This window comes from Streptopelia decaocto, assembly GCF_964273445.1.
Source record: "Streptopelia decaocto genome assembly, chromosome: 7".
Classification (NCBI taxonomy): Eukaryota; Metazoa; Chordata; class Aves; order Columbiformes; family Columbidae; genus Streptopelia; species Streptopelia decaocto.
Genome location: NC_138661.1, coordinates 8,135,737 through 8,162,288, shown reverse-complemented (window position 1 = coordinate 8,162,288; position 26,552 = coordinate 8,135,737). Strand labels below are relative to the sequence as shown.

The 26,552-nt window shown below is 43.9% G+C and overlaps 1 protein-coding gene across 3 annotated transcripts; it reads right to left on the bottom strand.

Moving 5' to 3' along the window:
• Positions 1-26,552, bottom strand: PPP1R36 (protein phosphatase 1 regulatory subunit 36). 3 transcript variants are annotated; one of them, XM_082057891.1, is made up of 11 exons: positions 26,482-26,552; positions 15,855-15,919; positions 14,556-14,636; positions 13,723-13,844; positions 13,538-13,604; positions 12,630-12,728; positions 8,664-8,804; positions 3,978-4,017; positions 2,500-2,696; positions 2,224-2,412; positions 1-1,024 (listed from the first exon to the last, which is right to left on the bottom strand). In XM_082057891.1, exons 1-11 carry the CDS (start codon positions 26,497-26,499, stop codon positions 778-780), a joined length of 1,266 nt encoding a protein of 421 aa, XP_081914017.1. In that variant the 5' UTR covers positions 26,500-26,552; the 3' UTR covers positions 1-777. The 3 variants fall into 3 exon arrangements, with proteins under 3 accessions (XP_081914017.1, XP_081914016.1, XP_081914018.1); XM_082057890.1 differs by lacking the exon at positions 26,482-26,552 and having other exon boundaries at positions 15,855-16,074; XM_082057892.1 differs by lacking the exons at positions 8,664-8,804; positions 26,482-26,552 and having other exon boundaries at positions 15,855-16,074.

Sequence of the window (26,552 nt, the reverse complement as noted above, 5' to 3'; positions counted from 1 at the left end):
TCTTATTGACTCTGATGAGGTCAGGATTTCATCCTAAATATTCCTCCCAATGCTAATGATTAGCATGTACAGATAGTCCTATAGGTAAAATGATACCACTTCTTTACCATGAGTTAATTTTGTTTCAAGATACTGACATCCCAACTGTATATTTTAAGTTTGCACATCTAAGAACTACTTTCCCAATCACATTAAAGCAATGATAAAAATTAATATATATAAAAAGATAAAATTAAATTAAGAACTGGTAGATATTTTAAATAACAGCATTTCTCTTTGCTCTACTTATTTCACAATGAGTCACAATTTAGAGTAGCTATATCCAAGAATGAAATAAGACCTGATGGAAACTAAAAAACAAACAAAAAAGTAAACGCAATATATTAAAGATTCCAGAGTAACTTCCTTCAAAAGCAAAATTTCTGCAACTTTCAGACTGGAGTAAGTCATGGCTCCTTGTTGCTTTGCTAATCCTTTGGAAAAAGAAGGTTGACATTAAAATCTATTATCATATTCATCTTTAAGTGTCAAAGCACTTCCCAAAATAAGTCAGTAAAATAATCTTCTCAGAAATGGTGCAACAAAGGCATCAAGATGAAGGGGGAATTGTTAGTGACAGAACCAGGAATTACAGCCCAGGTCTCCGGTCACCCAGTTGAGGCACTTGTGTGCTAAATACCCCACTTGGAAAAATGAGTTAGGCTTCTTAGGCTGCAATTTCAAAGTGATTTACTTAGCAATGTGAAACCACGCCACTCAACACAGATACCACTTCTCCTAGTTGCTCTGATTACAGTCAGCTTCTGCCATCAGTCTGGACACCACAGTGCTCCGGCTGTGAAGCCTGTTTCGGGGATTTCTCAGAGACAGCAAACTCACGCCACCTGTCAGGTTGGAGACATCACTGTCTTTTCTTTCTTGTTCTTGTTCTTTCTCTTCCTCTTCCTCATCCTCCTCCGTCATCCCAACAGGCTTGCTCATTAATGATTTTAACTCACTACCATGAGCTCCAATGATGCCCACCCTGTTAGGAAACATCATGTTAATCTGCTTGACACCATGAAGCAAATGAAAACAGCAGAAAGGAGATTTGTAATGTTTTCTAGGTAAACCAGCAAGGAACCTTGCCTCCTTTAGCAGAGAATAGTGGCTTTCCCCTAGGGAAAAATAAATAACCATGCTTAAACCCTCAGCACCTTGCTCATCACGTCACGTTTCTGTCTGCAGTGTGCACGCACACAACATAAATTGCAGATGTCCAAGTGAACCTCAGCGCTCCCTGGAAAGGTTGGCCCTATTACATGTGATTTACGTGACTCTCTGCATAAGCTGCAAAGCCAAAATGCTCAGGATGTGCCCAGCTTCCACAGCATGCACCAAACAATTACATGTGCATTTGTAGCAAATTTCACACTCTCAAGAAATACTGGACTCACTGGTCATGTGTTGGAGCTAGGTCCAAACATTTTGCATGTACAATACTGTAGCATTCATTAGGTTCTCAGAACCCTGGAAGATCCAGACAAATCAAGGCAATTATCAAATTCTAATTTCCAGGCTGAAAAAAGAAGACTAATGGGAGAAAATCATACAGGGAACCTTACATACACTTCAACAAAGTGAAACTGATTTACAGTGGTCCTTTTTATGAGATATTGCAGTACTGTTGTTAATCATGGCTGGAGGGGAAATGGAATTCCTCTGTACAGCATACCCAGGCTTGAGAGATTTTATTTTTACCATCAATCAGAAGGAAACCTTCTATTTATATTGCAATGGAAAATATATTTTTAAAGTACAATATAGCAACAAAGTTACTTTTTCAGAATAAAGTACATCAATAATGTCTGACCAGAACATTATTGCAAACTAGAAGTCAAGAAGAAATAAGAAATTTGAATGAATCATGAGAGGAAAAATCCTATTTTGCTTCTGTTCAAATTTGTATTAAAGCATATTTCCTTTTCACAGAAAACTTTAGAGTTTTAACAAAGCGCTACGATGGACCATAGCTGCTTTGCCATCAGTTAACCAAGAGTGTTACCTCTGCAAGTTTCAGGGTCTCTCAGGTCTCCCAGGACCTACACTCCTGTTCCTCTCTAACTCCCGTGTAGACCAAATCCTCAGTCCAGTGTTCCCTCTGCCAGTGAGGAAGAGCTAGATGTTCAACATCCTTCCTCATAGCACTACCAAATCTATTTCTGCTGAGAAATAGCCTCTTACTTGGTATTGAACAATTCGGAGAAGTCTGATGGGCCATCATATGTGTCAGGTTGAGGGTCTTTGTCCCAAGAGTCGTGTTTCTGGAAGAGGTGTTGAGCACCATCCTTCGGCAAGGGCAGCACTGTGCGGAGCATCGGTGAGTGCTCGTTAATCATGCTGCTTATGGAATGGTGCTTGGCACCAACTTTTCTTGAAAGAAAACAAATAAAGGTGTTACCTCGGTGTATTAGAACGGGGCAGGTTCCCTAAGGACTCACCAGTGTGTCAAATGTGTACCTTGGAGATGGCAATTGCTCTGTATTTTCAGCAGTGGTCTGATCTCCTGCTTTCTGCGAGTCAACATCGTCCCGGTCTTTTAAAGCGGGATTGAACATGTCAGAGAAAAGAAGCCTGCCGATTTCTTCCCGAATCAGTTGGAAGTGCTTCCGTCTGAACACAAGCCAAGCCACATAGCTGGAGAAGTTGTAGAAGCCCTACATTGAAAACACAGAGCCCCTTTTCACTAGGAAAAGGCCCAGGGGCCCACTGTGCCCCAGAGTGCAGACTGGTGTGACTCCATTAAGACGCCAGCAACCATTTGGTATCAAGTTTTACCATGCAGCAGTGAAGATTTGAAAGGACTGTTTTTTTAAAGGTGTGCAGACAGATGAGGCTAGAAACAGAGTTAGCTCAGATGGTTTTCATCTTGCTCAACTCTGGCCAATTTGGCTTAGTCTTACTGCTGGAAACTGAGGAGACAACCTCAGATCACCACCCAGTTTCCCTCAATAATCAATGGAAATAGACTGGTGAGATGAGTCATTCTGTGGGGGTTCCTATCACACACATCTATCTCAAAAGGCAACAATTCACCCTCTGGCTGAGCTCCTCTTTTCTGAGATGGCTGTCAAGGCAGCCCAAGGGCATGGTCTGACTGGACAGCTGTTGTCTGGGCAGTTGCAGGTAGACAAGATGATCCCCACCCTTGATGATGGCATTATGATCACAGAAAATATTACTACCAAATATGAACTCATCACATCCCACCTCCGCATGTCTGCTTGCTGATTAAAAAAATAATAATCTAGTTTTTCACTCGTATTTAACATTTGTGATCCTTAGCATAAGCTGGATCAACTCCAAATAAATCAAGTCTCTAAGTCTGTTCTTGAAAATATAGCATCTCTTGGACTTCTGTGTATCCTTGGAATTGAATCTACAGTTCCCCTTTTCCAAGTAATGGCTTCCCAGTTTATGAAGTACAAAGTGTTATTTGGGTCCAGCTGGTTTGTATTCATTTGCTGAAGCCCTGCTACATAGTGAGTTTCATAAATGGCTGGTGGAGCAGTGTGTTGCAGGCCAGAAGATCTTTTTGGCATCTAGGAACATCACCAAGGGCAATGGAAATAAAATAAGGCTGTAAAATTTCTTACCTACAGAGGTGAAACCGTGAGCCCAATGATGAGAAGAAGTCTATAGACCAGACTTCCCAGAGGGACCTCAGGCTGTGGTGGGAACTGCCTGGGGTCCAAAAGCCACAGAGGGACTGAAAGTCCCCAGCTCTAAGCGGAAAAGGCTTGGGCTGAAGGGCAAAGAGATGGTATTTTACAGGGACATCTAGGCCCTAGAGGTAAAATTTTATTCTAGGTACTCTTCCCTGCAAGTAAACTACTGGAGGAACCAAAACAGAAAGGGGCATTTGGATGTGCAAGGGAGGGACATGCTCTGGGCTGACACTCGGTCACACTCTCCATTTATCTTTGTGTTTTTCTTACCTCAAAGAAGGTCCGGTCTTTCTTCCATGATGTTTTTCTCCTAAGGCAGTGAACAAGAGCACAAAATTAATAGCAGCAGTTGCCCTTTCAATCCTCTGAAGAGAGCATTGAATATGACTCACGGGGCTATGCCAAGCTGGCATTTCACCAGCCCAATAAAGTTGTTGCTAGTAGATCCTCATTACTAGCTCGCGGAGACCCACTGTCTAAGAGAAAAGCAGGACTTCTGCTTTGCCTCAGAAGGAGAAAATGCAGAATATTGTATGGCTGAGCTAATTAAATCTAACAAAGAACAAAGCTGGATGTGATGAGCAGGCGAGGCTCCCCTGCTATGCTATCTAGACTGAGCTCCCTGAACGGGCCTCTCAAAAGTGGTCAGCACTGATCTAACCCAGTTCCCACTGAAGTCAACAAAAAACTCTTCCTGACATCACTGGAAGAGCAGCAAGCAGAGTTACCAAGGGCACAAAGCCAGGCCAATGCTGAGACAATAAATTTGAAAACCAGGAAGGAGATGCCTGAAGTATCTCCAAGAAGAAACGTAAAACATGCCCAAGAATAACAAAGAGCCTTTGTTAAAGGAGAAGCAATTTGCCCAGTGGAAGCCTGAGAGATGCTCTGGCCACCCACTTAAGCCCAGGGATTCTCACGCAAAGCCAAATGACTGTCCATTATGGAAATGGCCATTAAAGCAGAGGGTGATGCACACATCTCAGCAGCCACTCACTTCTCCTGGAGACAGTACAACTCACCCTCATGGAAATGAAAGCAAATTTTCCCTGCTAGCCTACAGGACTCCACAGATCTGGCTTGGTTCTCGCAGATGCACAGGAAAGCCTGTCTCTGCATCAGCTCACCAACTCCTGAAATGTCCCTTGTTTTCCTGATAATATTGTTACACACATCTAGGGTATCCCTAGCTGCCATCACACCAGAAACATCAATGCAGGGCAGGCCATGAAGATAACACCTTTCAGCCCTATAGCTCTGTTTACCATCTTCTGGCTTTCTTTTTTATCAAGAAGACCATGTACCTCCCTACCTGGCTCCCACCAGCCATAATCCAACTGGCACTTTACACATTGTGCAAGCAAAAAGAAGCTTGAATCTGCAAGCATGGCATGGCTGTGTTTTCCAAAGTAGAACTCCTAGAAGGACTCTGATGTTTTTGATTCCTTATGAATTCTGGTAAAGCGCAGTATTCCGTCTTCAGAATACTAGGGCAGAGAAGCCTAAAGTGACAGCAGCTTCTTAAACCTAAATATGAAACCCAACTTTTAGATTTTAAACCCCACCTTTTAACATTATACAGCTTGTGCAGAGAAACATATGTGGAGTCCAGAAAAGGAAAATAACACTAATAGAGTGAAATAAGGCCAGGGGTCTTCACCCTTCTTTCTCCCAGTGCTTTGTTCCCTCTAGTGAGGGATTAACCTAAGAGACCTGCTTGAAAGAAGGTTTCCTAAAATAAGTGTCAAACTAGGAGGCAACTCCCATGTCTAGGGCACAGCTGATAATTACCTACGAAAATACGGAAAGGGCCAGGAAAACAACAAACTTGCAAGAAGATTCAGGACAGGGCTTGTGAGAAACATGAAAGAGTGAGCAAAAAGCACCGTGTCTTCTAGTAATACAGTAATATTGATTTTCAGAGCTGGGGGGCAAGCGGGGGATGAGTTCATGTATAAAAGAGGGGAGCACAGCCAAGGGCAGACAGTGCAGTAAGTATGGGGCTTGGATGCAAAATGAGAGTGGCTTCAATCATCTACAAGAACTACTGTTATGCATAGGGGTACATGGGGGAGAAATGGCTCCTGTGCCATTTAGCAGCTCCCTCCACCGCAGCCGTGACTCTAGTTGCCCACGGATTAAGCCAGCTTCAAGGATCAGTAAGGCTGGGTCGACTATATTTGCACCACTGATGCACGCAGCTTTGGGAACATGCTGTATTTTTCCCATTATGACAAATGCCCATAAGGAAACTGGCACCACAGAAAGGTTGCACAACCCCCATCAACTTAAAAGGAGAAAGCCAGACACACCTATTCCTTCCTCAGCGTTGGAGGCACAAAAGGACTAATGCTAACATACACAAATAACAGGTCTGGAGGAACTCTCTCAAATTCCAGTCTGGGATAGTATCAAGATTAGATTTTAATGCTGCATTTTACAAATCATGTAAATTGTTAAGCTGAAGATGTTCCCTATCCAAGCCTCCCTTTTTAAAATTTCAGAGGAAGCCTTTACATGAAGAATCAATAATTCCATATGAACACATACAAACATTTGGCAGATCTGGAAGAGAAAGCACTTTACCAACATAGTGTAACATTTCATTAAAATGTTGCTATGGTGAATGGGACTGAAAAGCAAAAACTTCAACACCACCAGTAACCCATAGCTGGGTTCTAAAAAAATATAGTAAAACTGGAGGTGGTACACTATCAATAGTTTCCCATCTTTTTAATCTAAACATTTTTCAAGTTAAAAAAATTCATCAAAAGTATACCTCCCCACAGTTTCTGTTTTGACAAAGGATCTTTTCCATCCAAGAACACATGTGCTCAAAAAATTCCTAACTATCTTTGATAACTAAGAGTGTTAATCAGTTCTGTCCCTAAGCTCTTGGTTTTGGCAGTTCATACAATGGTCTGGGAGGATCCAGATAACATTTAAGGCAAAACTGTGTCAGCCTGAAAAAGAAGATATTTATATAATTGCAGTATGGTATGGGAAGTGCCATATATTATAACATGCTCAGCATTAGCCCAATTCTGAAGTCAGCTGTAGTCAGCTACCACCACCCTGCTATGAGTAACTCACTGAGGTCTCCATACAGCACCTTACACAACAAAGGCTTTAAGACAGAGCTCTTTTTCAGCCTTTGTGTTCTCAGAGCCCGGACACCAGCATCCCAACCCACTGCCAGCCTCTAACCCCCACTGTGACGGAAATATTAAACACAGTTTCTTGTTTCAGCTCTCTGCTCTCACTCCCATGTTGCTGTTTCTTTGCCACTGGACCTCTTGCTTGTCTCTAATCCTGCACATTTCCATCCACCAGAAAATACAAGTGAGAAAATACAAGGCAGCAGAGCTCACTACTCGGCTATATGACAGGCTGTTTTATCCAGTTGCTTCCAGTTCTGGGATCCAAGTCATTTTCTGTGACAAGTTCCTCCAACTGAGTCTCATAAATGCAGACATTAGGGCCATACAACAGAAATAATGAAATGTTGTCACCAACCTCCCTGTCCAAACAGTGAGGAGGTTAAGAGGATGTCTTTGCTCAGCAGGAACGTGGGAGGGAACAGGGATTTGGCACAAACGGGTGCTCCCAGGGGTTCCCGGTGAAACACCGATGTGCCAGGACGCAGAGGGAACACCTTCTTAATTCTTAGGGTCCAGCACTTTGTGGGATGGGGCACACTGAAATGAAAGCTCTGTTGGGACAGCAATTTCAGCTCCCGTTTGACTCCATCATTTCACAGGTTTCCTTCTCTTGATTAGAAGGAAAGCAAGGTTCCACCACCCCAGCCAGGAGCAAAGTTGCCTGGAGCTGCGTTGCAGGAAGGCAGGTGAATGTTTGTGACTCCTCTGGGAGACTGGCAGCAGTTTCACACCACCTGACTCAAAAAATTTGCCTGAAACTGCTCTGAGAGGATCCCATGGGACTGGGGTGCTGGGTGAGGACTGCCAGCTCCTTTCTGCTGCGGAAAGAGAACATTGTGCGGGAACATATATAGCTGAGGAAAGAGTCCCTGACACTAGCGCAGTGTATGATGTCTCTGTCATTACGTTCTCCTCCCACCAACCATTTTTTGCGGTGCTCAGTTGCCAGGCCAGGTTAAACCACACCACCTTCATCTCCTGCTAAAACTCCTCTTTTCTTGTCCCCATAATTCCCTTAGTTTATCTGCCTTTTCAAATACCTGCCCCTCCTCTTCTGCCTTTTTCAATTTCTTTTTCAATTCCCACTATGGGAACTAAATACCTTTCCATTCATTGCTGGGACCATTGCATCTAAAGAGTAGTTGATCTCCATCACTCTGAAAAAGCCATGTGTTGTCTTCCCCACTCAAAGGTAGGAGTCCTGCACTTTCCATGCTCAAGCACAACCTCTTCTTGTCTCTGCTCCCTTCACTTGCTGCCCTTCAGGAACACGATCTCCTTCATTTGTTGAATTAGTCGGATGCTATCTCAGACTTGGCATAAGAGGAAATCTATGCAGGGATCAGTGGCAACCAGCAAGTGCATAATCATTTGATTTCAAGATTTAGTAAGTGGAAGTGGCAGGGGTAAGATCCAGGGCTGGCACTGATTTGTGCCCTGTTGGCTTTCATGTTGAACCCATCCAAGTTTCCTGCTCTGTATATCTAGCAAGGTTTCCGCATACCAGGGCTGCATCTTTCCAGTCTGGTATCCAGCTCTCTGCTGCAACTTGTTGTGGCCTGTTCCGTTGGCAACAGCTCACCAGAAACACTTTTGGAGTTAGTTAACAGGCACTGCAGGGACATCAGAACACTTACGTGTCTCATGGTCCCTTAGCCCTCTGTGACTCTTTGCTCACAAGACATTTGCTACCCTGGACATTCACTTATGTCACTCGGCAGGGGCCTTGGCCCTGGGCTGCTGTGGTCCTTGACATAGCGAGGGTTCCCAGAAGGGAAAGCTTTCCTTGGCTTACTTTCCACCAGGCGTGTGCTGATGCTGTGCCATGCCTCGTCCGAGGACAAAGTTACAGTACACCTCAGCAAGGTGAGTCCCGGACACCGCCAACTGCGTCAACACCTCCTTCATTTCTTTGTTCCCTCCTATTACCATAGTCCTGTTTAAAACAAAAAGGGAAAAAAGTTTTCAGGGAAGGTTCTCTGGACAGAAGGGGTGCTAGAAAGAGTGACTGTTCCCAAGAAGTGAGCGTGGTTTTCAGACACATAAACCAAGGCTGTGTGACACCACTGCCAGGGGACCCCTCTGCAGCAAGGCTGGGCTCCGACGCTTCAGCACAGTGTGGGGATGCCGCTGGGAACACAGGGCCTGGGGCTTGGGCACAGACAGACTCTCTTGCTCCACACAGCTTATAAGCTGCATGCCCACAACCCGTCAGGTTGCTGTCTTTGATCCTGCGTAGCTTATGAACCCTTTTTGCAGCCTACATAAAAGTCCTGGGGGTGCATTTAGGTACCTCCATGTGCAGGCTCTGTCACCAGCAGCCCGGAGCGGCGGGTCTGGCTCGTTCACAGACAGCACTTAACTTCTCTTCAAAAAGGCACACGAAGTGCTTTTGGGACTGCCTCTACTAAACAGGAACGGCTGACACCACAAGCCTGTATTTTAAACCATTTCAGATCAAACGCTAAGGAAATGCCGAACCAAAGAGCTTTCTATTTCCTCTGCTTCCCCTGTAATCCACCCGACTGTCTGCCGGTGCCTGGGAGCACTGCCGGCCTGAAAGTTACCAGCCTCCTTCCACGCTCAGTAGAGCTGTTGTATTTTCTTATCTGTCCTATCCCTGATGGCCTCCAGCTCTAAAGCTTCCTACACAACCCACTTTAATAAATTAGGACAATTACTCTAGGCTTCTCAAGGATAATGGCTAATAAAATTTAGCAGATTTTCGTCAAAAGACATGAAAGGGTTCGAAGCAGAAACAGACAGAAACTAAAGGGGAAAGAAAATGCAGGGCAGAAATAATAGCCCTTGTTCCAGTCATGTCTCATCCACCACTGCTGAGTTTTTGTGCTTAGAATCACATATTTCAGAGGTGAATACTCCCAAGCTGTCTCTGGTTGCAGAATGCCTCATGGCCACTGCTTTGGAGAACTGGTCAGTTGTTTGTGAAGTTAGTTATAAAACCTTCCTGAACTTAGAAGCAGCCAGGAAAGCCTCAGGCTTGGATTTACAAAGAATCAGCACAGCATCAACAAAATATAAAGTCACAAGAAGTCAAAGATGTCCAGATTCATCCTGACTTTCTTGCATGGCAACCCTTTCAATACTTTATTTTTCAAAGAAAGTTAAATGCACAGAAGTAATGCCTACTGAAGCCAGGATGGTCTTAGATGTTCTGTTGAGGCACTGTGGACACTGATAATTCTACATGGTCTAGGTTCAAGACAGTCTCCCTCTGTACAAGAGCACTCCCAGCAGATGAGCTGGGCATCGCTCACAGACAGCCCAAATGGCAGGAACCCCAAAACACGCCAACTAAGAGCAGAAATAACCAGCGTTGTTTTCTGTGTTACTACATTATCACACAGGGTCTGCAAGAAGAGCAGCTTCAGGACTGCACAGCCATTGGAAGTGTCTGTCATGTAGGAACATCAGGCTGATAAAGGCCTAGGCGGGTCACCAAGCCCTGTCTCCAAGGAGTCTGTCTGCCCATTTAACTGGGAGCAAATTATAGGTGCCACTAGCAAGAAACATGAAGTGGTACCGGCATGTCTTGCCTCCAGTCTGTCTCTACTTGTGGCACATAGCCAGTACTACACAGGAAAGCAAAAACCCTCTGACACTAAATTATATCTTGGAGGAAGGGGGAGTGAGTTTTCTTCTTGAGCAGGGCACTAGCAACAGCCCTGAGCATGGGATTTATGTGGGATAGATATAAGAAAACAAATGGCTATGCAGTCTTCTTTCACGTTGTTCCAAATACATCAGCATATCAGCATATCACAAGGGTTCTTATCACAAATGTAATTTTGTCTTTGTGACTCTATTATGTAGTTATAAAATCCCTTTCACAAGCTCATGGAGCACCACCTTCAGAAAAATGTATTTTTCTTGCCTGTCCCCACTACTTTGTAGTGGAAGACAATTCCAGAACTTTACTCAACAGGAAGGAAAAGACAGTCCTTGCTACATTTGATTTGAAGGATAGCACATATCAGGTTGGGAGTTAGGACAGGTGGATAACACAGGAAATGGGAGATCTTCAAGAGGGAAAGAAGTCACAATGTCAGAAAGATCTTCACACTACGATTAATATCTCCCTGCTCCTCAAGTCAGCTAATGTGATTTTATTTTCCTTCCTTATATTTATACTTCAGTAGATCAATATCCTGAATTCCTGCTTCTGCATGTTAAGTGTCTCCTTTTTAAGCTTCTCTGAAGTTAGACTGCATGCAGGCAATCCTGGCAAGCAAGGCACTTCTCTTCTGGGGAGGTAATGAATCTAAATAAAACAGTATTGTAGAAGTGGAGTACATGTTTCTCACCAAAAGTCAGGAGTCACTTTGGGAGCACGGCATGCCAGAACACACTGAAAAGTCTCTCCTGGCAGGGTTTATCCAGTGCTTATAGCTGATGCTTACTAATTAGAGCACCTTTGATGCAGGGAACATAACCCTATATTGCAATAGGTCCTAACTCCTCTTTGTCTTAGTCTGTTTCTGTATTTGCCACACCAGTAGATGATGTGAGCCATTTTGATATGTCATGGCCCATGGAGTGGCCTCCTTCTCCTTTACCAGCCAAGAGCGAGGGGATCATTTTGTAATTTGCAGCCCAGAGCACCTCAAATACTTCTGTGACCTTTGTGTATGAAACTACACTGATGGTTTTCTTTATTTACGAATTATTCCTTGCACAATGAGAGAAACTTCTGGCAATCTGTGGATGTAGGACAAATCAATTCCTTAAGACCAGCAATCCTCCAACAGTCTTTTCTTCAATCCAGGTAAATCAGCCCTTCTTTATATTGAGGCTTCATGAATTGTGAAGCAAGTGTTTAATTGTTAAGTAGGTGTTTTAAGAACATGGTGAATCAATGCTCAGAGACTATTATAGACTCCAGAAAATCACTGAAGTTTCTTACAATCATGGTTTTTAACTTTGCAATGCTTTCTCTCAAGGCATATAACCCTCTAACACAGCAGCTCCTAAACTATTTCCCTGGCATATCCACTTGCACTCTGCAAGGCAGCAAGTGTGGTCACACACCCTTACTTGGGAACTGCTTTCCTAGCATATATTCCTCGTGTTGTAACATGTTCCTAGCACCTAAGAGTCATCTGAACCTGCTTGGCAAAGTATTTAGAAATGGAGTCTTAAAGCGATGTGACCCACAGAACAAATTCACACCCAGCAGATTCAGTTGTGACTATTTGGTGCTCTGTATTGCATGCAGAAATGACTGGTTGCTAATGTTATTACTGGGAAATGGCATTAAAGGATGGTAATTCAATCCAGGCGCTCACATAGATTTAACGTTGGTTGTAGTAGTAATGGTTTATTCAAATTGCAGGATTACCTTGAGGATCCAAATTACTTGGTGACCCCATTGCAGCAGGACTGGATCCAGCCACCACCATGAAAGGGAGATGTGGTGATGCCATGCCACATGAACAGCAGTACAGGGCAAGGCTGGGGCAAAGCAGGGTTCAAACCCTCCCAGAAAATCTGTCTCTACATAGTCAAAGGAGCCTATACCCTGGAGAGTACAGAGGGCAAGAGTATGGGGTACAAAAACAGTGAGATCGAGGGTTTTTTCTCCTTAGCCTTCCATGCAGGTACTGGGCCAACATGCAATCTTTGCTTAAGCAAGCAGTCCTTGCTCATATGCACAATTATTCCAACATGAAAGACTGCCCTGTGATTCCAGATTTGCTGGGGCAAGCTCTGGGTATTTAGACACCTGAAGTCTTGTACTCACGAAGTCAAGGATCTGCATTTCTTTTCCATGGCAGTTTTTCCCAGGTAGAAAGATAGGTAGAGGAGTAGGGCCATGAGGAACTCATCCAGTTTCTCATTCCTAAATGGAAGGTAGAAAGGTCACTATGAAGTCTACAGATTTGCAGATATGGACACCACTATGAAAAAGAACAAAGTCTCCGCTCAAGGGCCTGCATTGTACCAAATACTTGCTCCATGGCTGAGACCTATTCATAGCAAGCACTCTGCCCCACACCGAGACTTGGAAGGCTTTTAGAGAACTACTAACAGAGTCATTCACATTCAAATGAGAAGGCGGATAACTCGGACACCACTCCTCTTCTGAAAGGCCAGTATGAGTAAGGCTCAACAATGTCTACAGATACATTGCTAAATCAAAGGCAACACAGCCAGTAAATGGACCTGGTGATCTCAGGGCTGCGCCTCTGAGATATAATGCTCCACCTGCTGCCTCCTCGGTTTTAGCCTACAAAGAAGTGATGCTGGTGAGTGACAGCAGCAAATCATGAGCCCTCTATCTCTGAGGGGAACAGCGGCAGCACAGGGAGACAGCTCAGATTCCCAGGTTTGTGAGCACTCCCAGTGCACACAGGTGTTGTGGATGCACTGGCTAACATGGAATTTAACTTAGGGTAAGACAGATAAAAACCTTTTTATATTTAGGCCCAAGTTCTGGGCTTCTTTTAGGTAACAGAGTGGAAGGGTTTCAAACATGTGATAGGATTTTTTCTCTACACATATCAAAGATGAAATGCATTTGGTATTGTTTCCCACCGAACCCCACATGTAGGAGATTTTAAACCTCTGATATTTCATATTCTTCTTCTCTATTCCCTCCACTACCAACTACACACACATAATTCTCAAAACAAACTCTAAATGACATACCTCATAACCGCTGCAAATGATGGCATGAGATGTGACTTATTTGCTTGATTCAAAAGCAAAGCAGCATCTGAAAACATACAAAAAAGACAAAGAATGTTTCCTCAAAAATGCTACTGTTAGTAGGAACAGCTTTCTCACTCGTATGGGTGACGTCTTGCTGATATGGAACACCAGCAATTACTCACATTTGACATCATCCAAAGTGACATACTCATGTGGTTCCCACTTGGACAGCATATACAGTTTTTCTTCTCTGTCAGCCAGCCTTTTTTCAGGGAGTGTTGCACTGCAGTCATCTTGGAAGATGCTAGTGGTTGACCAACACATAACATTTAAGGACACAGTGTTAATTCCAGTCTGAGAATATTAAGATTATCTACCTGGTATGAAGTCACTTCGTTGCAGTTAGTTTCAAAGGGACAGGCAGTGAAATGTGTTTGGCAGGTGTCCTGAACTAACATTCAACTATTAGAAGCACAAAACAGGCTGGGGATGTTGAGAGAAACAGGACATTTCACCTGGAAGGTTGCGTCTGAAGTTGCTCTTTTAGTTGCTAATATAATAAATTGTGACTATATTATTTAGATCAAAGAAGTTTTCAGTAATGGATGAAAGTCAACTATACCGTGTTGTGAATTTATAAAATTAATAATAATAATAATAATAACAATAATAATACTTTAATCTTTGAAGTGCCTTACACAGATGAATTAATTACCTCACAATACTCTTTAGGGTAGATGAGAATTATTACCTCATTCTGAGCGATCTGGAAACAGCAACAAAGATGCTGAATGACTTTACCATGTCATACCAGGCTAGTGCCGGATCTAGCATCCAACAGCAGGCATGTCTGGCTCTGTTTTTATGTTCAGACCACTCATCCACCCCGTTGAAATGGCAGCTGGCTTCCTGATTCATGTGTTTTGTTCAGACATGATCCTCAGACAATGGAGGAAAATATTCCCACCCAAATCATCTTGTTTCTTTTTGAGCTAGGCTAGGCGAATTGCAATACCTCTTTAATGTCTTGACATGTATTTCCTGAAAGTGAATATTTTTTCCGTTCTTAAGGTTTTCCTCAGTTGCTGTATTGGAGCTGAAATATAGAACATGAGCATGAAGTAGCATGAATTTAAGTTATTAGAACCAGTGCAAAGAGGTCAACATCCCGTGATCCAAAGGCATATCTATTTTGGCCTCTGACACTAAGAAAACTTTGGGGCTGTGGCTGATGTCCACATGAGACATTGCTTTCAAGAATGCAGAAGCAAAAAGGGGCTTCCCTGGGGCTTCCTGCTCCGTCTCCTACCACGATACAGACTGAGCCATATAACCCCTTCAAGCAATCGGTGTCTCAAGTGGCTTTAGGAAGATTTTGCATGTAAAGTGCTCCATTCCAGAGCTTTTCTTTGAGATGACTGAGGGCAGAGACAGGCAGAGGTCATTGGCAAACTGGTTCCATTCCCTGAAGAGCTACTGGGCAGAGTCAGCAGCGTTCCCAAGCCCAAGGCAGAAGCTGGCTGGAGCTGCTGAGACACGGGCCATGAAAGGCACCTGCAGTAGCCGTGTCACCAGGGGAGAGGTGAGCAGCAGCTCCACGGTGACAAAGGCGTGGAAAATGCCCGGCAGGGCGGGCAGGCAGCAGCAGGCAGCGTGTGACCGACCCGCCGCCGCGATCCACCGCGCTCCCTGCCCTGCGCTTGAGAAGACAGTGGGGGACATGTAGTTTGGGTGTCGGGTTTTTTTGCCCCAATGGTTTAAATGATAAAGTCTTAATCCACAGCTTCTGCAGAAATTCAAAGCACGGTTACGTGCACTTTGTCTCCCGCAGAACTGCAGTTTCCCTAGAGGTCTGCGGCCCTCCAGCGCTCACCATTGTACAGGGTCATATGTAACACTGGAAATAGGGAACATCAGCCCGTGGACTCAGTGGATGGCCACCAAGAGACACCTGGGGTGGCATTTGGCCTTGATGTCCAGCACTGCTGCTCCAGTGCGTGGTACACACTTCTGACGCGGGGCAGGACTAACCACACTCTCTTCCAGCCGTCCCTCTGTAGTGGGTTCAGCTTGAGAGCAGTGTGAAAACCGTGCATATTTCTCATTTTCTCCATTAACAGGATGGGATAAATGCCACAGAGCAACCGTTACGGAGCTCCAGCCTCAATCAAAAATAAATAATAATAATAATTTAAAAATTGTCCTGCTCTTCATGTTCAGGCAAAACAACATTATACTCTGACTTTACCTTACTTGGAACCGCTGTATCAAGGCCTAAATCTGCCTAATTTGCAACTAAATATCATCATTTTACCTTGCAAATTCAAGTGTGTTAGTATCATCTTTCCAGTACCACACACCCGGAGTTAGCTTTATCGTCTGCAAGAAAACAGCATATAGAGTACATGTCATAAATCTATGTTCAAGTTCTAAGCCCAACAAAGTGTTTATAATGCAAGCACTCTGCATATGGGCCACTTTCTATATCTTTCTTCAGTCTGCTCTTCACCCAGATGTTGTTTGTGTGTGAGCTATTTGAACAGAAGTTCTCTGAGATTCAAGGTTGCCAGCATAAGAAAGAAAAAAATGTATCTGTCCTTTTAAATATATTTCAGGTTATGAATAAATAATTTAAAGTCTGCTAAGGAGCATCAGTTCTTTCATTGTCTGTGAATAAACAGACTGAGAAATCAAATGAAGCCAAGCGTTAAACAACACATTGCTTTTATTTGTTTTGTTTTTTCAATGATATTTATGTAATTGCAGAGACTAAGTATCAGGAGAAAGGAAACCTTTGTTTAAAAATGGAGTATGTTATACACTTCCGTGATAGTCTGACAACTTTAAATAAACACCAGATAGACCCTTCAGGGGAATCTGGACGAAACTTCTAGTAACAGCATTTTGCAGTATCTACATATATTTTTTTTAATCCTTTTAAAAAATCCCCTGGAAATAAAAAAGATCTATTAGTCCTTAATTAAGAAGGGAGACTTGCAAACTGTGAACTATTATTTGCAGGTCACCTTTAAAGCAAAATGACTCTTACTGCTGAAATCCTTCTGCCTACAAATTTAAATCAAGTGAAATGTCAAGGCTTTCTGTGACTTTTTGCCAGGTACCACTCAGCCAGACAGCCACAAGGCTCTCACAAATTCTTGCTCAATCAAACCTGGTAGTAAAGTGCTGGATACAGAACACGTGAAGAATTTCAGTCAGCAGCCAGCAGCCCATGAGATGGTTATACCAAAGAGAGGAATATTAGGAAACCATGGCTCTAATCCTTTGGCAAAACGGTGGTTATTTCAACTTGCCTGTTCTAATCTTCAGTTCCAGCTTTCTAATCCTGGTTTAAAACTCTCAGAAGAAAAAGGCCATGCAAATGCTATGCCTTTATGTTACACACAAGGGATTATGAAGTAGGAAAGAAAAACAGAAAACCAGAAAAATTAAATTGAAAAATAGTAAAATAGGTGAAAAAAAAATAGAAAAAAATAGAAAAGGTGGTAGTGTGGCAGAGCAAGGCCTACCAACGCATCACAGGGAGGAGAAACACCTCTCCTGCATCTTCAAAATACATCTCAGCTATTCCTCACAACACAAATGGCTGAATGACTGTCCCCAGCACCCTGCTCCCTGGCTGGGGCACAGGGACAGGTCCCACCCCTGCCCACCCCACGGGCCCTCCCGTGGGCCCCGGGAGCTGCTGCAGAGGCCAACGTGACCAGCAGCAACAAGATGGAGCTGGGAAAGGTGGGGAGACTCACGGTGAGCATGGCGCCTGCTTGGGACACGGCCAGGAGCCCTGGGGCTGAGGCAGGCTCTGTTTATAGCCGTATCCTGGTGACAGCCCGATGTCCCCTGGGAACCGCAGATCTCAGCACACAAATCCCCTCCAGCCTGCCATGTGGACTGGGACTAATGTCTGTGCGCTCTGCTCCTTCCCAGCTCTGCTAAGCAGCTTCCCTGAGTAACGTTTGAGTCCAAATGGGGAAATTAAGTGCCTTCCATGCAATAACATCTCCGCAGACACTGATTTGAGCCTCCTGCGTTCTCTGATGATCAGGAGCTGCAGAAGTTTTTCTGGTTACTGGCCCAGGACCAGCAGCAGTGAAGGCAGCTGCTCCAGTCCCTCTCTTACCGATGCGTGTACCGGGCTCTGAATGTTGAACATACTTTAGCGTGGCACTTAGCAAGTTTAAATGTACACCTACCAGGTTACAAGCCTCCAGTGATGAGGCATAGGTCCCTATGTGAGCAGCCAGCTCAAGATTTGCAAGCTGCTCCTGGAAATAATTCACTTAAGGGCCTGATTTTGAGGGAGGGATTTTGACCGTTGAGATACCATGAAGCGTTGTTTTTGCAAGCAGGAAATCTCTCATACTAGGCATTCATGGTGGATCAGTGTCATGTGTAACTGGTACTGCTTAGATTGCACCCGAAATTGGTACAAATTACATCGACAAAAGCACTTTTTGCCGATACAAGTCAAACCCCCGTGAAGGGTGAGGTTTCATGTTACAGCTAAGCCAGCCTAATAGCTAGTTGTTGATGGAAGAGGCATTCTTGCTCCCATCAAAGTTGTCCCATCATTTATCTCTGTGTTGATTCTTTATCTTCTCTGTTCCCCACAGCAAGCTCCTTAAACTGTCAAAAATAGTAATCCAGCAAAAATAAATGAGAAGCTTTCTGTTGAGTTAGCATTTTACATGAGTTTATGGTGTAGTCAGAGAAGGGCCAGCAGAGATGCAGGTAAAGATAAGAGGACGGGGACGGGGGAGGACCACATGTCTCAAGAGACCAGGTCAGCTATAAGGTGAAAAATAGCCACAGTGTGGAAAAATTTTGCCAGTATAGCTGCACTAGGCCAGTATGCACTTTGAAAAGATGAGAATACCTGGCCTAAGACTTTCAGACAGGTCAGTTCGGTAGGACAGAAGGAACATCTCCTATGCTTTCAGCTCTTAAAGATGGCATCATTCGTTTTTGCAATAGCTTCTAACTTGAGAAAATACTCCTGAAAGCAACACTGAGATGCTCATGACCACACGGAAGAAGAAATAGACAACACAACGTGGGAAAAGAAAAATTCCATATAACGACCTGCCCCTAACTTCTCCCCATTTCCATAGCCTTTCAAGCACCGCATCCTTTCTCCTGTAGGTACTCTTTAAAGATTTATTCATGCAAACACAATCAGTCCATGGACAACTAAGCAAGAATCTCAAATCACCCTGAAAATTCAGTTCTGGCTCTGTTATCTACAGCCAGCTTTTTTTTTTCTGACAATCATATTGTGTATGTTGTGTTTCAGTTGCTATTGCAGGCTGCCAAGTACATATCTATGACTTGGCAGCCAAGTTACATATTTAAGAGGATGAGAGAAGCAGGATTGAGAACAACCTCAGATCTCACCCACAGCAGCTACAGAAATAGGCTCCCCATCAGGGTCAAGTGGGAAGCATGGAACCTATGGTTCAACTCATTTCATAGAGGCTGCCATCAGTCTCAGGAGACCAACGGCCCATCTTGGCTCCAGGAAAAGTTGTGCCAAAAGAACTGGCAAAAGTAAAGGACATGTTGCAGATACTTGGGGCTACCTGTGTTAGTGTTCATGGTGCAGGAGGCAGGGGAGACAAACCTTACCTTCCCCTGTACTAGAGTTGGGAGCAAACTGCCATAAAAAGCCCAGAAAAAAAGATGGGGAGAAACTAGGACTGATAACTACCTACAGGGAGAACAACTGTGGATGTGAAGACTGGGACTGAGAGCTGAAGACAGAGCTGGCTGGGCAGGCAGGCAAGGCCTGGGAATAAGTGCAGACAGGTGATCTAGGGGAAAATGAAGACAAATCTGGAAGAGATTTGTGGAGAGTGAGACAGAATTGGCTCTGGCCAAGCACAGAGGCCAGGACAGACAACAGTGTTAGAGGGAACCCTGAGGCTGCCCGAGTTACCAGGGCAGAAGACTGGGGGTACCCAGATGCAGCACAGTACTACCCTTAACCAAGTGCTTGCTGGAAGAGATCAGCTCAGCCCAGGTATTCCATGAGCTAAGGGCGCAGAGGTGAGCACCAAACACCCTACCCGTGCTGATGGCACAAATGGGTGTCTGGAAAAAAAAAAAAAAATCAAATAAAGAAAAGCTTGGCATTGTGTGGCAAAGGAAATTATTGTCCGTTGGATCCCTGCTTCAGCTATTGCAAGACTTGGAAGCTATGAGTGAGTCGGAAGATTACAAGAAGTGAAATTAAGGAGTAATGGTTGAAGCAGTTGAAGGTTACGTGGGAAATCAATTTCCACATGGGCTTCAGTCACAGAATACCAGGCAAATCACTCCAGCCCACATTCAACCCTAATGACCATGATTTGCATGCTTTTTTGCTTTCTGAGCAAACCGCCTGGCTTCATGGCAGTCTAAAATGCAGGACTCGGTATCCACAGCGGTGACTGAAGCCAATGGGAACTCTACTTTGAACAGTCCAAGAAGTGTATAATACTAATCTGTCTGAAGAAACAGTTCTCTTGCATTCCCAGTGTAAGACCTCATGATAGACAGATGGCATTTGGCTTCTCCTAATTTCTTTTATCACCTTCTTTCTGTGGGAATTATACACATCTCAGGGGTGAAAACTAAATGGTTAATGTTGTGAAGCACTCAAGATGTGATGGTGATGAGTTCCACAGGCAATGTTCTAAGTGGGAATTCTTTTCCAGATCTGGGGCTGGACATTGAACTGGGAAATACTACTTTCTTAGAGTAACTGAGGCAGCTGCCCTACAGAAGAACAAAAATTTAAAAACTCTGTTACTGTGTAATTTAAAACTGGGTTATGATGTATAAGCATAAAGACAGAAGAAATGACCTTGCTCTGACGGTCATAATTCTGAACAACTGACCTTGCAGCCTTAATAGGCTTCTTTTAATGTTGTTGCTTGTGGTATTTGTGTGCTCATGTGCATCCCAGTAGCTGAGAACATTCAACAGTATGTATATGTATCCATTCTTTAAGCATATCTAATGTTTAGTTTGGATATCACACCCAAAAAACAAACACATGCATAAACTCAACAAAAAAAAAATCACTGACTCACCGTCCAGTCATTCAGCTCTTTGCTGCCTCTTGTTTCTTCTTGCTATGTGAAGTCTCTGTCTTCCATACCCACCATATTAATTTCCTCTCTTCCCAGGGGCAGTTAAATGTCAGCCCTGGTTTCTCTGGGAATATTAGACTCTGTGTGTGCTCACTACTGTTTGTGTTAGACATACAAGTACAGAATTCAATTCACAGTAGCTAATACTTAGTCCATGTCTACACCATTTACCTGCCAAGTGCTGCTGCCTGCTCATTATAAACAGGATCATGCTATATGAATGGAATAAATACTGTCCTCAGGCCTAATACTATGAACACTGGTGTGGGTTTTCACTTCAGATTTGTGCAAAATTGAAGGTTCTGATTCCTTGTTTTGGGCAATTTACACTGTTTTCACATACCAACATTGCTGCATTTCAGTCCCATTCCTGGGATCATCCAAAACAAAGGCCGGTTAAATAGTGTCACAGAGGCAGAGGCACCCCTGAAATCAATTTAGGCAGGACATAAGTTCCAAACAGACTTGCCTCTGACTAGAACTGTTTAACGAAGAACCAACAAGAAATGGGGTTTATCCAAAATTATTCAGCACTCTGGCAACATTTAATAAACTGCAGGTTCTGTGTACCACTGGGGGATATTGAAACCATACGACCACGTGAGACCGAGGATCCACAGCGTGCATGCATCCACTCACAAAAACAAGAGGCCTCTTTCACTCAAGGGTAACCAGAAGAAAATAATCACTTGCCCAGGATGGGCAAGGGCTCACTCAAGGATATGTCCAGAAGAAAATCCCTCATCGAGGAGAAGGTGAGGACACCTGGGAAGTCTCCTTAGATGGTGTCCCTGATCTCAGGGGAGGGCTCTGTTTACAGACCCACTGCTCCCAGAAGATCACCCATAGGCGATCTTCGGTCGTACCCCATTTTATAGCCTGGTCAGATCTGGCTGTGGTCATTATGAGATGGTCCAGAAGCTTCACAGCTTCTCCGGTCCTGGGCACCTCCTTGGCTGAGGACCCTGTGTATTGACTGAGGGTCCTGCCCCTCCTGCCCTCCCAGCCATGGGAAGGTGAATGTGAGGAATCACTGTGCCCCAGGGTGGGGGGATGTGAGTTTTGACACCAACCAAGGGTGTGGGTGAGGGCAGGGACAGTGAGGCACCAAAGATGCTGAAGAGCCAGGCTATTGCAAGCTCCAGAATCTCATTATGGAGGTGTGCACCTGCCACAACAGCTGCATTGTAACTGGAGAGATGTCCACCTCACATCCTCACCTTCCTGGGACACCAGCACCAGTCTTGCCCCAGATTCAGAGCCCTGTGGCCTGACTACCTGACATGTTTGGTGGCAACTACACCCACAGAGGCAAACTAGCTATAAGTGTTTGAGAGGCAAAGGCAGAATTAGCTCCTGAGTCCAGACAGAAGGTCTCAGGGAAATCAGGAGGCGATGGTTGCCCAGCGCTGCTTACGGGAACCTGGGCTGCTTTTGGAAAGCCAGAAAAACCAGCTGCACATTCTTTTACTGAAATCCTCCTGCAATCACTCCCTCTGCCTGGTTTTATCAGATGAGATTACTGAGCATCAGCAGTTGTCAGCTATTTTCACGCAGCTAGGCATTTGCCTTGTGCTCCTAACAATCAACCTTTTGTTACTAATGTGCCTCTAACAGAAAGGAAGAAGTATTTAAATGAAACCCTCACACTCAATAGGTATTTTCAAATTTTTTATTTTGATTCTGTATTCTGAGATGCTCAGAAATCTATGGAGCTTAACAAAAATGTCATAGCCTAGTTTCTAGTTCTTCTGTAGGATATAACAGCTGTCTTCCTGCTATAGAATTAGAAGGAAAAAAAAAATGAAAATTTAATATAGATGTACTATAGACAAGATCTCTATTCAACTGTGTGAGCTTTGAAGGTAATTACTGCAGATAATTTATTTTTAGTTTTTAGTTCATTACACTTTATAGCTTATTAGAATTTTTAGTTTAGTTATCTGTAGTGCTGAGGATAGGTCTAAGGACTCGGTAGCATCAGCTGTCCTTAACCAGGCTGTGTTAGTACATCTGCAAATATGTTGTGAAAGAGGTCTGCAGAAAAACAGGGAGTCTGCCAAACGAGAAATAAACGTGGTTTTGAAAGAAATGTTTATGTTTTTAGATACAGCCTGGCAAAAATAAATGCTGCTTTCAGCTATGACATGTGATTGCTAGACTGTCAGTTCAACCGTGCAGCAGCTCTTACCAGGGGACTGACAGAAAATATTTCATGACGCTTGCCAGCCAACAGCAAGGCAACCAAGACCCCTAAACCCATGGGGTCTTTTATAGAGTACTGCCTTAAATACATAGCACTGGCATTTCTGGAAGTGTTTTTATCTCCTTAATGCTATTCAGAATAGATTTTTAACTGCTGAGCTGCAATCATTTGGAGCAGTGGTATTTCGAACTTCTCCAAGAGACAGGGTACAGGTGTTGCTAACTGCTACCTAAGCACAAGCAACAATGACCTCACACTTCTTGCTTCGGGATGCAACAGTGATCCATCAACTTTTGCACATGTCAACACACAAAACCAGCTCCTGAATGGTGGGAGAGAGTGTCTGCAGCAATGGAAAAGGAACAAGAATTTCCTATACTGCTCTTGATTTTCCTTAAAAGAAAGACTAGGGAAGAGTTGGCTCTTAGAGGGAAATGTATCCCCTCTCTAAAATTGCTGTCTGGTACTGTTACTGGGATGGCAAGAGGAACCGGCTTGTCCATGTCTCCACCCTACTGATGCAGGAGAGAGTAAAAGCAAATGGGTCATGCAAGGGTGGATCAGGGGTTTTTAATACTGCTGTTTCATGTGTGGAAGTGAAATATGTTGTTGCACCTGGAAATGCTGGCCTGCCCAACTATATAATCACCACGCTGCTGCAAGCAAAATCTACTTTAGAGGCAGGTCTGTGCTACAGGCTTCTGCCTGCATAAATACGCGGATGAGAGTGGTGGAGAGATGTGATACCTGACCCACATAGGTGCGCTAAAGAAGCTTTACTAGCATAACTTGTTTCACTTTGGGGCAGGGAGGGGTGATAACTTTCCTGTGATGAACAACTACAGAACAGAATTTTGCTGCCGTAAGAGCATCCACATGCTTTGTTGGTTTAATATCACAGGATTCCCATGTGCCAAGGTAAAGTGTCCCTGAGGTTGGTAGAGATTAGACCACTGTGTGCTTTCTAAAGGGACGCAGTAAGGGAAACACATGGCAGACACAGGGCAAAGGAGGAGAAATGTGGAACACCTTTTAAATAAGTAGAGCTTGAAATGCTATTACATTGCAGTGCACTGACAAGACTGAAAAAAGGAACTTTAAAATTACTTATGCATGCTGGGTGTAAGTGCATGCATGCTTTATAACACGATGCTTTGCATTTAACCAAGCACCAAGTGACTGCCAAGACTGGAAACGTGAATTCCCTTAAGATTTTTCCCTTTTCTTCCTGTTCCTGGCACGCACAGGAGTGGCTCACAATGGGGAAGACAAAATTTATGGTGCAGTCCTGAAATGCCACATCTCCCTCAGAGCCGTCTCCCCTTGGCTGCACCCCACGGTGTCCCAAACCTTCAAGGAGAACCTTTCAAATACATGACAGGCAGCTCCCAGGACAAAGGCTGCCCAGCCTGCAGGGCTCTACACACTGTCTCCTAAGAGATAAAAGGAAGGCTGCCAGGATATATTCATTCCTGCCTTTAAGATGGTATCACAAGGGCTGCAGCCTGTCTGCTAAGTCCTGTGTGCAGAACTTCAAACAGACGCTCCAGAGGTTCAGGGGCTGGCTGGGTGGACACGGCCAGTGCGAGCACATCTCAGCTTTCCAGCTCCTGAGTGGGTTGCCCTCAAACAGCTCTCTTGTCCTCAGCTCCCTCCGAGGGCTCTCACATGTCACGTTATTTCAGTCATGCTTTCGGCTTTGTCTTTTTTAGGCTCTTCCCTCTCTGCTGCAAAGCAATGGTCAGAATTGCAAGGCGACCTGCATTGCACATGGGAGGGATTGCTTTGCGTTGCTGCACCAGGAGTGAGGTGCCAAGGTGCTTAATGGTTTTAATTTGGGTGATTAAATTATCCAGTATTAATGCCATGGGTGTTCCTCTATATAAAATAGTACCATTCATATAAACTCAATAAGCAAATACAAGGAGCTGTCAAAAGCTAACACTGTAGTTATATAAGTGCTACGAAGTTATAACCACTTTATATCCTTCCTATGGGCTTGGTCTTTCATGCAGCCCTGTTTTAAGAATAAGCAAAGCTCAGGAGCCCGGCATTTTGGCAGAAGGAGATGGCTTTCCCTGTGAGTCAGGACAGGGCAAAGGAGGAGAGACGCTGAGTTGCGGAAGCAACAAAACTGCGGATTTTAGACAAGATTACTTTCCTGGCTTTGCCAAATTCATTTGAAACGTGCAACTGCTTCACAGAACTACATGCACACACCAAATACACCTATTTACAAACAAGAAGTAGCATTTTCCCTTCTGACATTTACTTTATTTCTTTAAGAAACCAAGGGAAAATATGTAGACCCACTGGAGTCAGTGGCAAGTTTCCACTAATTGAAACAGGATCAGAGTTTTGCTCTAAAGTAAGTACAAAATACTGAAAAACAATGTGAAGTTATTCTTTGTTTTATAAACTAAGTGAATGAATGCAAGGAATCTAGCTCTGAGCCCTTCAAGTTTTCTGCCTCTTGCATTTTGGGGGGTTGTTCACATATTTTAAAGGCTACTTCGCACCTTGAGACTTCAAATATTTTTCCAGTCCTCTAAGTCAGCAGCAGTTTCTTGTTCTTTACATATCCCACACACAGTCTGTGTGTGTCCATACTAAAAAAAAAAATAACCCTTTCCTATGAAAAAGAAAAATACAATTACTCCAGTGTTAACCTGTTCGTGTCCTCAGCCCCTGGGGTATTTTAACCATCGGAATGGGGACCCCACTTCTGCCCCACTGCTGAAACAGGCTCGGAGCAGCAGCGGCTGAGGTGGGGGAAAGGACAGATGACAGCACAAGTGTGTGACAAACTGCTGCACACGTCTGGCTACATTAGCTCTACAATACACTTTAACAGACGTTTGGGGAAAACAACAAAAAAATGTGTTTAATAACTGGGAAGCGATGCTGAGGAATGCACACCAAGGGCTGAAACGTAAAGGAAACTATGTGGCATGGGCAATTACCAGTCACTTAATAAAAGAACATTTGAGCGGGGTGCTGCCTAATACTTATGGTCGTCCCATAGTAGTGGGATTTTGATTAGGAAGAGTGTTTCTGCCAAAATATTACACTTTGCAGCAACAACTTTTCACTTACAGATAATCTACTGATATTCATAAACATATTTACCTAGTAGCTCCAAGGAAAAAAAAGATTTAGTCACGGTTATTTTCTCATTCTCAGGGGGTCCTATATACATTACAGCCTGGAAATCAAGCAGCTGATAGCCAGGAAGATGCTGTGTATATAAACACCAACCATACCCAGCCTGATTCCAGCACCCCAGATTTCAGGGGAGCCCCCAGCAGTTGCTGTAACTCACTTCTCCAGTCTCCCTGTGACAGCATCACCACTTACTGACGAACCGTTCAATAAACTCGCAGTGGTTTTGAATCATTTGCGACAACAGCTGATCAGTCTTTTTACAAGCCTCTCATTCCCCTGGCAAACCAGCCAAGAGAAACCCATGTAGTAAACCAGAGTCTTTATCTCCACTGATTATTAAATACTAAATAAGTTTCTTTTTGTCTGCCCTCTCATCACAGAATATTTTAATAGTTTTTTTAATATACATCACCTACAAGCTTAAGGAACGTCATGGAAGTTCTTTGCAGGACGGAGAGGCAGGAGGGCAGCGCCTGCCCTGTTTCCA